Source organism: Ictidomys tridecemlineatus, chromosome 15 (genome assembly GCF_052094955.1).
Source record: "Ictidomys tridecemlineatus isolate mIctTri1 chromosome 15, mIctTri1.hap1, whole genome shotgun sequence".
NCBI lineage: Eukaryota > Metazoa > Chordata > Mammalia > Rodentia > Sciuridae > Ictidomys > Ictidomys tridecemlineatus.
In genome coordinates this window covers 26,384,891-26,398,564 of record NC_135491.1, presented here as the reverse complement: position 1 = coordinate 26,398,564, position 13,674 = coordinate 26,384,891, and the positions used below count along the sequence as shown (strand labels likewise).

The following is a 13,674-nucleotide window of genomic DNA, read 5'->3' as shown; positions in this document are numbered from 1 at the left end:
GACTGAATGGCCTGGTGCACGTACTTTGCAATGTCTTTGTGACAGACACCTCCAAATGGGACTATATCTTTACCCTGCCTGTTTTCCTGTAGAGAGCCAGAAGGCCGACCTGTCAGAGGGAACAGTGGAGAGGCTGCCCTCCTTCAGCACTTCAGGAATGGGTGCTGACCTCGTCTCCCAGGCAGGGGCCTCACCTGGGCAGGTGGATGGGGTTCTTGGCCCAGGCCAGGTACCTCTTGGCCACCTGCTGCTGCCCACAGAGGTTGAAGCCAAAGATCCTGAGACATCCAGTGAGAACCCTGAGACTCGCCTGGAATTGTCTGCAGCATCTAACAGGGTCATCGAGGCCCCCACCAGCCAGGATGTGACACCAAGTACAGGACAAGGAACATCATCCAGCAAGCTTGATCCTCAGTCCTCAGAAGAAGTCTTATGGTTGACTTCAGGGCCCAGTTCTGAGCCCCCAAGGGCACCAGCTCTCTCCAGGGCAGCTCACACTGGTGGAGAATCTCCGCTAAGGTAAGGGTTGCTCTTCTGTGCTGGGCAGCGGGTAGAATTAACTACAGTCCCTCAGAGGCAGCATGGCAATGGGCCAGTGACACATGCTGAATGACCACTGTATGCCTAGAGCTAGACTAGCTTGCTGAGGGGAAGACCCTGTGTTTTTTGGAAGATTAAAGCACTGGTTGTCACCTGCTGCCCCCTACAGTTATCTGGAGATTTAAAAAATACTAACACCCAGAAATTCTGAGTCAATGATTCTGGAATGAGTCTTAGACATGGTTTTTGTTTTAATTTGTTCTTTTTAGCTATACATGACAGTAGAGTGTTTTTTCTTTTACATATTATTATTCATACATGGAGCATAACTTATTCTAATTAGGATCCCATTCTTGTGGTTGTACATGGTGTGGAGTTAAACTAGTTGTGTATTCATATACGAACATATGAAAGTTAAGTCCAATTCATTCTGTCTTTCCTGTTCCCACTCCCTCCCTTCCTTTCAGTCTCCTTTGTCTAATCCAGTGAACTTCTATTTCTCTCTCCCCTTCCTTATTGTGTGTTAGCATCTTCATATCAGAAAGCACTTTCGGCTTTGTGTTTTTTTGGATTGGTTTATTTCACTTAGCATGATAGTCTCCAGATCCATTCATTTACCAACAAATGCCATAATTTCATTCTTCTTTATGGCTGAGTAATATTCCAGTGTGTGTGTGTGTGTGTGTGTGTGTGTGTGTGTGTGTGTGTGTGAGAGAGAGAGAGAGAGAGAGAGAGAGAGAGAGAGAGAGAGACATTCTTTATCCATTCATCTGTTTAAGGGCACCTAGGTTGGTTCCATAGCTTAGCTGTTGTGAATTGAGCTGCTATAAACATCGAAGTGGCTGTGTCATTGTAGTATGCTGATTTCAAGTCCTTTGGGTATCTACCAAGGAGTGGGATAACTGGGTCAAATAGTGGTTCCATTCCAAGTTTTCTGAGGAATCTCCATACTACTTTCCAAAGTGGTTGCACCAATTTGCAGTCCCACCAGCAATGTATGAGTGTACCTTTTCCCCCACATCCTTGCCAACATTTATTGTTGGCCATTCTGACTGGAGTGAGATTAAATCTCAATGTAGTTTTAATTTACATTTCTCTAATTGCTGGGGATGTTTAACATTTTTTTCATATATTAACTGATCGTATTTCTTCTTCTGTGAAGTGCCTATTCAGTTCCTTTGTCCATTTATTAATTGGGTTATTTGTTTCTTTGGTGTTAGGTTTTTTGAGTTCTTTTTTTTTTTTTTTTTTTTTTTTGGTACTGGGGATTGAACTCAGGGGCACTTGACCACTGAGCCACATCCCCAGCCCTATTTTGTATTTTATTTAGAGACAGTCTCCCTGAGTTGCTTAGCACCTTGCTTTTGCTGAGGTTGGCTTTGAACTCTCAATCCTCCTGCCTCAGCCTCCAGAGCTGCTGGCTTGAGTTCTTTATATGTCCTGGAGATTAATGCCCTGAGGTACAGGTGGCAAAGATTTTCTCCCATTCTGTAGGTTCTCTCTTCATGTTCTTGATTGTTTCCTTTACTATTGAGAAGCTTTTTATTTTGATACCATCACATTTATTGATTTCTTGATTTTACTTCTTGCACTTTAGGAGTATCATTGAGGATTTCACTTCCTAAGCTGACATAATGGAGATTTAGGCATACATTTTCTTCTAGTAGTTGCAGAGTCTCTGGTCTAATAACTAGGTCCTTGATCCACTTTGAGTTTTGTACAGGGTGAGAGAGAGGGGTTTAATTTAATTTTGTTACATATGGATTTCCAGTTTTTGCAGCACCATTAAAAAATCTTGAAAAGTCTATCTATCTTTTCAAATGTTGAAAAGTCTATCAAAGCAGGCTGTCAACCCAGAGGCTTTCAGGAGGATTATGCAGGAGTTTTATAGGTGGAGTTATGGCAGCCACCCTGACCCTTAGAACATGGCCTCTGACCATGCTCAGCAGTCAGTGTGGGAGAATGAAGAACCTGCTGACTCCCAACCTCTGTCCCCAGGCCTGTATTTGTCACCTTTGTGGGATGGCACATTCACATCCCCCAGCAGCCTCTTCTGGGCATTGCAGGTTTCTCTCAGATGAACTTCATCCCTTTGTGATTGCCCTGGGCTGCCCTGACCTAAAACTGAGACCCCAAGGCCTGGCTCAGGGAGGAAGCCTGGTTTGTGTTTGCTGTGGTGACTGGCAGAGAAGTCCAGATCATTTGTCTGCTTTTGTTCTGGAAGGAAATGGGAGCTTCCCAGGAGACCTGACAGCCCCAGGGAGGGATTCCAGGCAGGCATTCCTGGATTCAGGCCAGGGCCGTAAATATGGTATCTGGGGCTGGGGGTGAACTTTCCATGAACTTGGGAGAGGCCCAAAGCAATTCTGAAAAGATCTGTATCTCAGTTTCAGCCCTGAGCTGAACTTCAAGCATACTGGATTTACAGCAGGTCTGGGTAGTGGGGAGGTCACTACCTGTCCTTCCTCCCCTAGCATAAGAATATATTTTGAGGACAATGGATTGGAAGTCAAGCATCAACTGTGATTTGTAGGGGCTGCTCTGTAGTTGTGCATGCAGTACATCCTGAGGCAGTATCTGAAGTTGGTGGTACAGAATGTTGCAATTAATTAAAAATGCCTGCCATGGGTGTGCCAGACATGAGAAAGTTTGGGACACTCAAAATGACCTGGCACTGCATGGCAGTGGTTTTAGGGTCATCCTCTGTCCTTCTGTAAGGGAAGACATAAGAGGGAGTGGTGATTGCTGACCTTGTCGACTGACTACCTGGATATTCCTCTTGCAACTGACTAGTCACAGGTTCCCATGTCCCTTGACCTAGGCTAGGTTTGGGGTGGCTTAGCTTAGATGCCATCCTTCCCAACCTACCCTTCATCACTGACCCACACATAGTCCCACAGGACACAGTTTTGGAAGGATTTCTATACCTCCTGCCCAGTGCTTCGCTGTGAACAGGCTGCCAAGTTTCTCAGACAACCCACCCAGGTCAGGCACTGCCCTCAGAGGACCAGCAGCTCAGTGGAGGTAGGACTGCAGCTGCTAGAAAAAGGCCTCATTATTTATTTTTCATTGTGAGAGAAATACATACCAAAAAATTTACCATTTTAACTTTTTTTCCCCCCAGTGTTAGGAATGGAACCCAGAACCTTGCACATGCCAGTCAGGTGCTCTAACACTGAGCTACACTCCCAGCCCATCTTGACTAATTTTAAGTGTACAGTTCCATAGTGTTGTATATGTTCACAGTGTTGGGAAATAGAGCTCCAGAACATTTCCTTCTTGCAAACTGAAGTTCTGTACCCATTAAACAACTCCCCATTTCCCACTCCCATTCCCCCTGCCCCTGACAACTGCTATTCTACTTCCTATCTCTATATACTTGACTACTCTATTTATCTCATATCAGTGACATCATGCATTACTTTTCCTTGTGTGACTGGCTTATTTTACTTCATATATTGTCCTCAAGGTTCATTTGTTTTGTACCAGGTGTCAGAATTTCCTTCCTTTTTAAAAGGCTGAATAATATTCCACTGTTTGTCTTTCCCACATTTTGTTTATCCTTTGACCCATCAGTGCACATTTGGGTTGTGCCAATTTTTGATTGTTGTGAATAAAATTGCTATAAATATGGGTTTCAATTCTTTTGGATATATACCCCAAAGTGGAACTGCTGGAACATAGAGTAATTCTACTTTTACTTCTCCTGATGTCCTGTGGGGGACAGTGGTGGTCAGGTCTCCAAGAAGGCAGGAGTTGGAGTCTCCCACCATAAGCCCTAAATTTCTGATTTTACAGATGAGAAAATTGAAGCCAAGAAGCCACTGTCAGTAAGTGGCAGCAGTAGGCCTTTGAACCCAGGTCTGTACTAACTATGGAGTCTTTGCTTTTAATCTCAGGGCCATATTTCTCTCTGCTTCAGAATCTCCATCCACGTGCAAGAGATGGATACTCCCGGGGAACTTCTTGTGACACGACGGGGCAGCCTCAGACCCACTCCTTCTGCAGAGGTTCCAGCAGCTGCTCATCCCAGTGAGCAGGACTTGCCTGGGCCCAGGTGCTGCTCTGAAGCTCCTGGGACTGAGCTGGGAGAACAAAACCCCAAAGAAGCCAAAGAGTTTACCCCACTGCAGAAGAGAAGCATTGAGGCGGGAGCAGATGCTGAGGAGAAGCAAGGGCCTGTGGCTGAGCCTGCCACAGGACCAAGCTTCACCAGGAGGGACAAGGGAGATGACCCTGCTGGGACCTCAGCCCTGCAGCAGGACAAAAGCTTAGGAGCAGGACATCCTGAGCCTGGGAATGACTGTGCAGCTGGGGTCACTCCAAGAACTGAAACAGGAAGGAGGACACCCCCAGATGATGGGGCTGGCAGCCTGGTTCTGGGTAAGTGAGGCTGATGCCTGACTTGACACAAGGCCAGAAGTGAGTGGATTGGCAGGCTATATTCCTGGGGCTGCTTTCTGCGGCTTTCAGGGTTGGTTAAGCAGGTCTGGGAGAGTCCAAGACTTGAGAACAGCCTACTTATACATCCTGGGGTTGGACACCAAGGCACAGAAACAGAAAGACTGAAAACTCTGATCAACTTAGTATTAGGGTAGGAGGGACCCATGTGGCCCATCTGGGTATATTTCTCAAAACCACCTGCTGCCTAGCTTTCACCATTGGTATTACTTTGGTTTGAGACAGGGAAGACTCTTGTCAAAAAAAAAAAAAAGATGACATTAACTGGTATATATAACCATCATTGGCCATTTGTGACCAGGAAGCTGATTTTCTACAGGACAAGGAGGAGGTACTAGGACTGCTAACCTTACCATCCCAGGGTGGTGAGAGGCATCCTTGTGTTCTTGTGATCCCGAGGCTCTAAACCTCTCCATCCCTGGGGTTATCTTCCTTTGTCAGAGTTTGCAGAACATTGTGAGTGATCCCTGCAGCCAGAGAGCCAGCAGCATTCTCCTATGACAAGCTCTGAACAAATGCCAATCCAAGCCCCTGGTCTCCTGCCTCAGCATCTTCTAGCCCTTCATGTACAAATTGGTCTATGTTATTGTGTTTGATGCATATTCTGGATTCTGTTTTATTTCTTTACTCTATTTCATGAAACATTTCTAGGAATTCCTGTCACCTAACCTAAGTTACCCTAAGTCATTAGTTTTGATCTTTCCAAGTATAGGCTATCCTTTATTTCTCCTCCAGATCCACCTGTGCCCTTGGAGCTGCCTCTTAGGGGCTCCATTGCAGGCTGTCTGGCCTTTGGTTAGAATCAGCTGAAGGTGAGAGAAGAGAAAGGATGGGGAGTTTATTTCTACAGCTGCCTCCCTATCACATCATCTTTTCTGATCTCTGTAGCCCTCTTTTGCCTTTAAAAATAGTCTCCTCCTTAAACTCTGCTGCTCAACCTTTTCAGTATGCACTGTTTCCTGCAGGCTTGCACTAACCCATCCAGGATTCCCCTTCTAGACCTCATGAGCAGGCTGCCAAAATGTCTTGACCTTGCAAACAGCACTGTCCTAGTGGCCAGGAGTCTTGGGTTTGCCTCCTATCACTGTCACCCTATGTAATCTTGGACCAGTCCCCTCACCTCTTTGAGACTCAGCTTCCTTCTCTGCCAAATGGGTGGCTCAAGTAAGATTATTCTTGAGAAGGGGCTTTCAAATCCTTGGGTTGTAGGAAAGGCAAAGGGCTTGTTACCTGGTAAACCAAATGTAATTGAGTGGGTCTGGGATGGGTGGCTGCATATAGGAAACTTACCGATCTCTTGTTTCCTAAACAGATGACAGCCCAGCTCCACCAGCCCCTTTTGAACACAGGGTGGTGAGTGTCAAGGAGACCTCCATCTCAGCAGGTTACACGGTGTGCCAGCATGAAGTCTTGGGAGGGTAGGTGGGCTGTCTGCCTTGATAAGGGGTGGGAGGAGGAATAGCAGGGCAGAACCACTTGGAGAATGAACTGGGGCACTGCTAGGTAATTCTAAGGAACTGGTTAATTGAACCAAAGCCAGGAATGGGATATCCTTTAGAGCATGAGAATGGGGTGAAGAGACTATCCCTAGAGTGCAGGATGCCCACATGGTATGGATGAGGGGAAGTGCAGGGGGACCCATGTGATACGATATGGGAGCATCTTGGAGATGGAAGGAGATCCAACATAGGTGCAGTGAGTATGCCCTCTCTGGTGCAGGATAGCTCATGTGGTGTGGAGTGGTGAGAGGCATGTTCCCTGGGGTGCAGTACTGGAGTAGGGCAGGGAGGGTTTCCCTTAGGGTGTAGAGTAGACCATATAGTGGGGATCATGAGGTTATTTTCTAGATGTCAGGGTAGCCCATGTGGTATGGGGCCTATGACTAGGATAGTGCAAATGGTATGTGTGTGTGTGGGGGGGGGGGAGGAGTAGGACCAGGAAGCTCAGAGGACAGATGGCTTACCACATGTGGGGTGAGCTTCTTGTACTCTCAGCCTGCTGTGTTCATGTGTCTGTAGGGGCCGGTTTGGCCAGGTTCACAAGTGCACAGAGAAGTCCACAGATCTCCCACTGGCTGCCAAGATCATCAAAGTGAAGAGTGCTAAAGACCGGGTAAGGCATCTGCCAGCAGACCCTTCTAGCCAAGCTCAGGACTCCCTCACTTCCTTCACAGCCCACTGCACCCAAATTGCCCCTCCATACTGAGTAGGGAAGCTGCTGCCTTTCTTGCCTCTTTCCCATGACTCCTATACTCCACTCAGCAGTCATCTCACACTCCTCAGTTCAGACACACCTGCCTACATGTGGGGGTCATGGCATGGCTTCTGCCAAGAGGCCTGTGGGACCCTGGGCAATAAGGCTCATTAATTCTTGGGCCTTGGGTTTAGTATCTTTTGAAATGGGTGAATCAAATTTAGGTCCTTCCTATTGCAAAACCCTGGTTTGGGTGGTGAGGCAAGGAGACCTGGTGTGACAATAGGATATTTTTCAAAAAGGATGAGGGGTGTCTGTCCGTCTGTCTTGGGAGGTACAGCTCTCTCCTCTTTCTGACCTATTTGCTTGCAAATTCTTTCTCCTCTGGTTCTACAAGGAGGATGTGAAGAATGAGATCAACATCATGAACCAGCTCAGCCATGTGAACCTAATCCAGCTCTATGATGCCTTTGAGAGCAAGAACAGCTTTACCCTGGTCATGGAGTAGTGAGTGTCATAGACACGGGGCAGTGGCTTCTACTCAGGTTAGGTGCAAGGTTGGATCTTAGAGCCTTTGTTTATTCTAAGCAAAGCTCTTTGTCTCTCCTCCCCTCACTGGAACACAGACAACCATGCAATCCCCCTTTTTTTCTGGCTTGGCTGCTTGAACCCCAGTGTGGAGCATGGAGGACAAAGTCATTTTGTTACAAACAAGTGGCTACTGATTCAACTTGCAGATATTTTGTTAGTTTGACCTAAAGAATTTTTGCTGATTTTGAATGAGTTGTTTACACTGGGAAATTTAGGTAATAGAAATTGGAAAATCTAGATATCTGGCTTTTCTTAAAAACGAAAAGAGTCTAGTAATGCTTGGCCTGCATTCCTTGCTAGAAACGGTGAGCTGGAGCTCTCAGTGACTGCCATTTGTGGACAGGACAGCCACTCATTTGCCGCAATGCCTACCATTTCCCACTACCCTGGGCATTGAAGTTGTGGTCTCAGAGGCCATTTAGAATTAGGCTCATGTGGTTGTTTTGCTTTCGGCAGGGCTGAGGAGAGCAAATCATTTGTCATATGGTGTCTCTATCAAAAGAAAAACAAAAGACTAAGGATTGTGTGTTTTCATAAAACTTTTATCTCACATACGATCAAATTTGCCCATTAAGGCTTCTTGCCACTTAGGAACTAGTTGGCTCCCCACTAAGTAGAAGAGTTTGCAGCCCTGATTTAGATTATTCAGAGTCAGGGATTATCAATCTGGGAGACCATCCCATACTTTTTGCCAGGAATGGGCTAGAACACAGGTATTCCAGAGAACTCAGATGGCAGTGGCAGTAGCCCTGTGACCCATGGGATACAGCCAACTTTGTATTCTCTTAGGCCATTGTCTTTTGGTCCTTGGCAAAAACAGTGGGCAAATCCTTTGAGAACTTTGCTTATTTAGCTGCCTGCCTCTCCCTTTCCTCTGTTAGTGTGGATGGGGGTGAACTTTTTGACCGGATCACAGATGAAAAGTACCATCTGACGGAACTGGACGTGGTCTTGTTCATCAAGCAGATCTGCGAAGGTGTGCATCACCTCCACCAGCACTACATTCTGCACCTAGACCTCAAGGTAAGTTCTAGGGATGTGGTAGGTGGGAGCCCAGTTCTTGAGCCTCTGATGTACTCCCATCCCATCACTGAGAGCTCTGTTAATAGATAATCCTGGTTTCCCTTTCTGGCTCCCCTATTTTCTAGTTCTGGAGCCTAGAGCAGACTAGTCATGTCAACTTCCTGAGCCTCTGTTTTTCCATCTGTAACTTGTGGATAGTTGTATCTTTTTAATTATTATTTGAAGATTAAATGAGACAATAACTTTTTTCTTTAAAAATATCTTCAAGATTAATTTTTTAAAAGTTCTAAAGGTTACATATTCTAAATGTGTATCAAATACACAGTATAGAAGTTCTTCCCATTCCACACTGAGTGCTCTCTATGAGCAACATGGCATGATACACAAACCTATAAATATACACAAAAGGGATCATATATATATATGTATCTTGGTTTTGAGCTTCCTTTTTTTTTTTTTTTTTTTTGCAGAGGTGGTATTGGGGACTAAATCCAGGGGTATTCTACCCCTATCACAGAGCTATATCTCCAGCCTTTTAAATTTTTTTGTTTTGTAATTTTGAGACAGGGTCTCACTAAATTGCTGAGGCTCACCTTGAAGTTGGAATCTTCCTGCTTTAGCCTCCCAAGTCATGGGGATTATACACATGTGCCACCATGCCTGGCTTAAGCTTACTTACTTAAATTCAACAATACAGAGTAGACATCTTTCCCCATTCTTTTTAAGGGCCATGTGATATTCCATTGAATAAACATATTACACTTTCATTTGTCTCTTGAGGAGTGTTCTTGGTGTGACATGTACATAAAGTCCCAGGCAAAGTCCCTGGATGGTAGTTAGATAAATTTCTGTGATTTTCCATTCCACTGGACAAACATGAGGGTGTTTCTCTACAACTCATTTCAAGAAGGGAAAGAATTTCAATGTAGAAGATGGGAAGTGGTTTGATGCATCTGTAGGGCTGTGCTTTGCTCCTTCTGACCATTTTTCCTAATTGGCATCTAACTGTTAGGTTAGGATACTCAGAAAAATAACAGAGATGGTGGGGAACTGGCCTCAGTCTTCTTCTGCTCATTAGTACTAATGCCAAGGCTTCTGGGTCCATCTTTCTCTGTGGGGTAAAAAATTACGGAAAGCTTAAGAATATGCTCTGTAGTTCTGTGTCAAAGACCAACCAGCTTTGGGGGCAATTTCTGTGACCCCAGTAATACAGTTAATTTTTACCAAGGCCCATTTCCCAGTGACAAGATGGGACACATTGGTTTTTCTCCTGTCTGGTTGTGAAACTTGGGAAAGTTCCTTGAGCTCACCAATTGCAAGATGGGGAATAAGAATACCTGAATAAGAATACCTATTTCCGGGGCTGGAGATGTAGCTCAAGTGGTAGCACGCTCGCTTAGCATGCGTGAGGCACTGGGTTCATTTCTCAGCACCATATAAAATAAAACAAAGATATCGTGTCCACCTAAAACTAAAATAAATAAGTAAATATTTTAAAAAAAGAATAACTATTTCTTAGGAGTATTGTATGGATTAAAAATGGTGGAAGAGTTTCTGAGCTGCACTGTCCAATACAGTGGCTATCAAGCACTTGAAATGTGGCTAGTTTAACTGAGGAATAAGATTTTAAGTTTTATTAATTTTAATTTAAAAACTGATACTTGATTCAGTTATTGGAAAATTTTTAGTAGTATGTCTGGAACAACTTGGGTTTATTTTTTATCTACAAATTTCATGGACTCTAAATACAAATAAAATAGCTCTGATGAAAACTTAGGATCTGAATTGAGATGAATTCTTTGGTTTAAAATACTGAATTCCAGGGGCTGGGATTGTGGCTCAGCAGTAGAGTGCTTGCCTCACACGTGTGAGCACTGGGTTCAATCCTCAGCACTACATAAAAATAAACAAAATAAAGTTATTTAAAAAACAAACATATTTGTCTTTAAAAAATACTGAATTTCAGGGAACTAATGTGAAAAAAGAATGGAAAATATTTCCTTGATATTTTAGTATTTATAACCTATTGAAATGTTACTATTTTGGATGTATTGAATTAAATAAAATATTTTATTCAAATAAATAAATTCTAGAAAACATTTGGAGATGAATGAAAATGGAAAAAAAAACCCACCAGCATAGCAAAACTGATGGAATATATCTAAACCAGGAAGGAAATTTATAGTTGTAAATATCAGTATTAAAAAGAAAGAAATAGCTGGATATAGTGTCAACCACCTGTAGTCTCAGCTTCTTGGGAAGCTGAGCCAGGAGGATCGCTTGATGTCAGGACTCTATTAAAAAAATGAAAACAGGAGTTGGGGCTGTAGCTCAGTGGCAAGTGCTTGCATGAGGCACTGGGTTTGATCCTCGACACCACATAAAAATAAACAAATAAAATAAAGGCATACTGTCCATCTATAACTATAAAAAAAATTTAAAAAAGAAAACAATCAAAGGAAGAAAGATCTCAAATCAATAAGCTAACCTACCACCTTAAGAAACTAGGAAAAAAAAAGCCAAGTTAATTCAAAGCAAGCAGTGTGAGGGAATAATAAAAATTACAGCATAAATAAATGAAATAGAAAAACAAGAGAAAAATCAATGAAACCAAAAGCTGGTTCTTTGTAAAGTCAATAGATTAGCAAATCTTTAGTTATATGACTGAGGAGGGGAAAAAAGAGAACACCCAATGACTAAAATCAGAAATAAAATAGGATATCACTACTGGCCTTAGAAAAATAAAAAGGATGACCTAGATGAAATGGACAAATTCCTAGGAAGATACAAAGTAATGAAGCTGACTCAAGAAGAAATAGAAATAGATGAGGGTTGTAGCTCAGTGGTAGAATGCTTGCCTCACATGCCTGAGGCCCTGGGTTCGGTCCCCAGCACCATATAAAAATAAACAAATAAAAATACAGATATTGTGTCCATCTACAAATAAAAAAATATTTTAAAAAAGAAAAAGAAATAGAAATAGGTCTATAACTAGTTAAAGAGATTTAATAAGTAATCAAAAACTACCCACAAAGAAAAGACCAGGCTTATATAACTTCACTGGTGAATTTTACTAAATGCTTATAGAAAAATCAATACCAAGCTTTCACAAACTTAAAATATGAAAGAGGAATAAAAATTATTATTATTACTCATTTTATGAGGTCAGTAACCTGATTTCAAAACCAAACACATCACAAGAAAAGAACCTATACCTTTATGAAGATTGATATAAAATTTCTAGATAAGATATTAACAAATGGAATATATCAACATATGAAATGAATGAATACACATAATGGAGTGGAATTTGTCCCAAGAATTCAACGTTGGTTTAACATATAAAAATCAAAATAGAATAAAAGACAAAAACATATGATCATTTATATAGATTCAGAAAAACACTAGATGAATCAACATTTTTTTCATGATAAAATAGAAACAGAAGGGAACTTCCTTAATTTGGTAGAGACCATCTCGAAAAACTTTATAGCTAACATTTTATTTAATGGTAGAAGACTTAATGCTTTCCCCTCTAAGTTCATATCAAGACAAGGATTTCTCTTCTTACCATTTCTATTAAATAATTTACTAGAAGTTCTAACAAGAGCAATTAGGGAAGAAAATAAATAAAAGTCATTTTTATTGGAACAGAAGAAATAAAATATTTATATTCACAGATGACATGGTCTTGTATATGGAAAAATCCTAAAGAGGAAAGACTGGAAAATTAATAAACTCAGCAATGTTGCAGGATATATACAAAAACCAATTGTATTTCTATAGTAGCAATGAATAATGTAGAAGTCAACTTAAGAAAACAATTCCATTTGCAATAGTATCAAAAGAATCAAATACTTAGGAACAAGTTACAAAAAATAAATGTAAGACTTATACTCCAAAAACTACAAAAAAATGTTAAAAGAATGTAAAGAAGACCTAAATAAATGTAAAGGTACTCCATTGTCATAAGTTGGAAGATTCAATACTGTTAAGGTGGCAGTACTCCCCAAATTCATCTACAGATTCAACATAATCCTAAAAATCATGGATGGATTCTTTTTCAGTTATTCATAAGCAAATCCTAAGATTCAGATGAGAATTCAAGGGACTCAAAATAGCAGAAACAGTCTTGAAAAAGACCAGGTTTGGAGGACTCATATTTTCTGGTTTCCAAACTTTCTGCAAAGCTAGAGAGATCAAGACTGGAGTAAGGTTAAACATATAGATCAATGCAACTCAGCAGAGAGTCTGGAAATAAACCCTTTCATTTATGGCTAATTGATTTGACTGTGGTGCCATGATAGTGGGAAAAAGTCTTATCAAAAAGTGCTGGGATACCATGCTAGATTATCCATGTGCAAAACAAATGAAGTTATAACTTTATCTCACAACAAGATTAACTCAAAATGGACCATAGATATAAATGTAAGAGTTAATACTACAAAATTATTAGAAGAAAACAGGAATAAATCTTTTATGATCTTGGATTAGGCAATGGTTACTTAGATATGACATCAAAAGCATAAGCAAAGAGGGGCTGGGTTGTGGCTTAGTGGTAGAGTGCTCATCTAGCATGCATGAGGCACTGGGTTTGATCCTCTGTACCACATAAATATAAAATAAAGATATTGTGTCCACCTGAAACTAAAAAATAAATATTTTTTTAAAAAGCATAAGCAAAGGAAAAAAAGGGCAAATTAGACTTCATCTAAGGAAAAAACCTTAAATGTGCTTTAAAGGATACCAACAAGAAAGTGAAATTAAATAAGTGCTGGCGAGGATGTGGGGGAAAAGGCACACTCAAACATTGCTGGTAGGACTTCAAATTGGTGCAACCAATCTGGAAAGTAGTATGGAGATTCC

General features: G+C 41.8%; 1 protein-coding gene across 9 annotated transcripts in view; it reads left to right on the top strand.

Moving 5' to 3' along the window:
* The window catches only part of Mylk3 (myosin light chain kinase 3), a 57,465-nt gene that overhangs the window by 29,881 nt on the left and 13,910 nt on the right, over positions 1-13,674 (top strand). For all 9 annotated transcript variants that reach the window (XM_040279548.2, XM_078032247.1, XM_013366476.4 and 6 more), the window contains 6 exons: positions 93-519; positions 4,463-4,923; positions 6,314-6,419; positions 7,020-7,113; positions 7,592-7,701; positions 8,667-8,808. In XM_040279548.2, the coding sequence (XP_040135482.2) occupies positions 93-519; positions 4,463-4,923; positions 6,314-6,419; positions 7,020-7,113; positions 7,592-7,701; positions 8,667-8,808 (1,340 nt within the window). The remainder of the gene's footprint in view (positions 1-92; positions 520-4,462; positions 4,924-6,313; positions 6,420-7,019; positions 7,114-7,591; positions 7,702-8,666; positions 8,809-13,674) is intronic.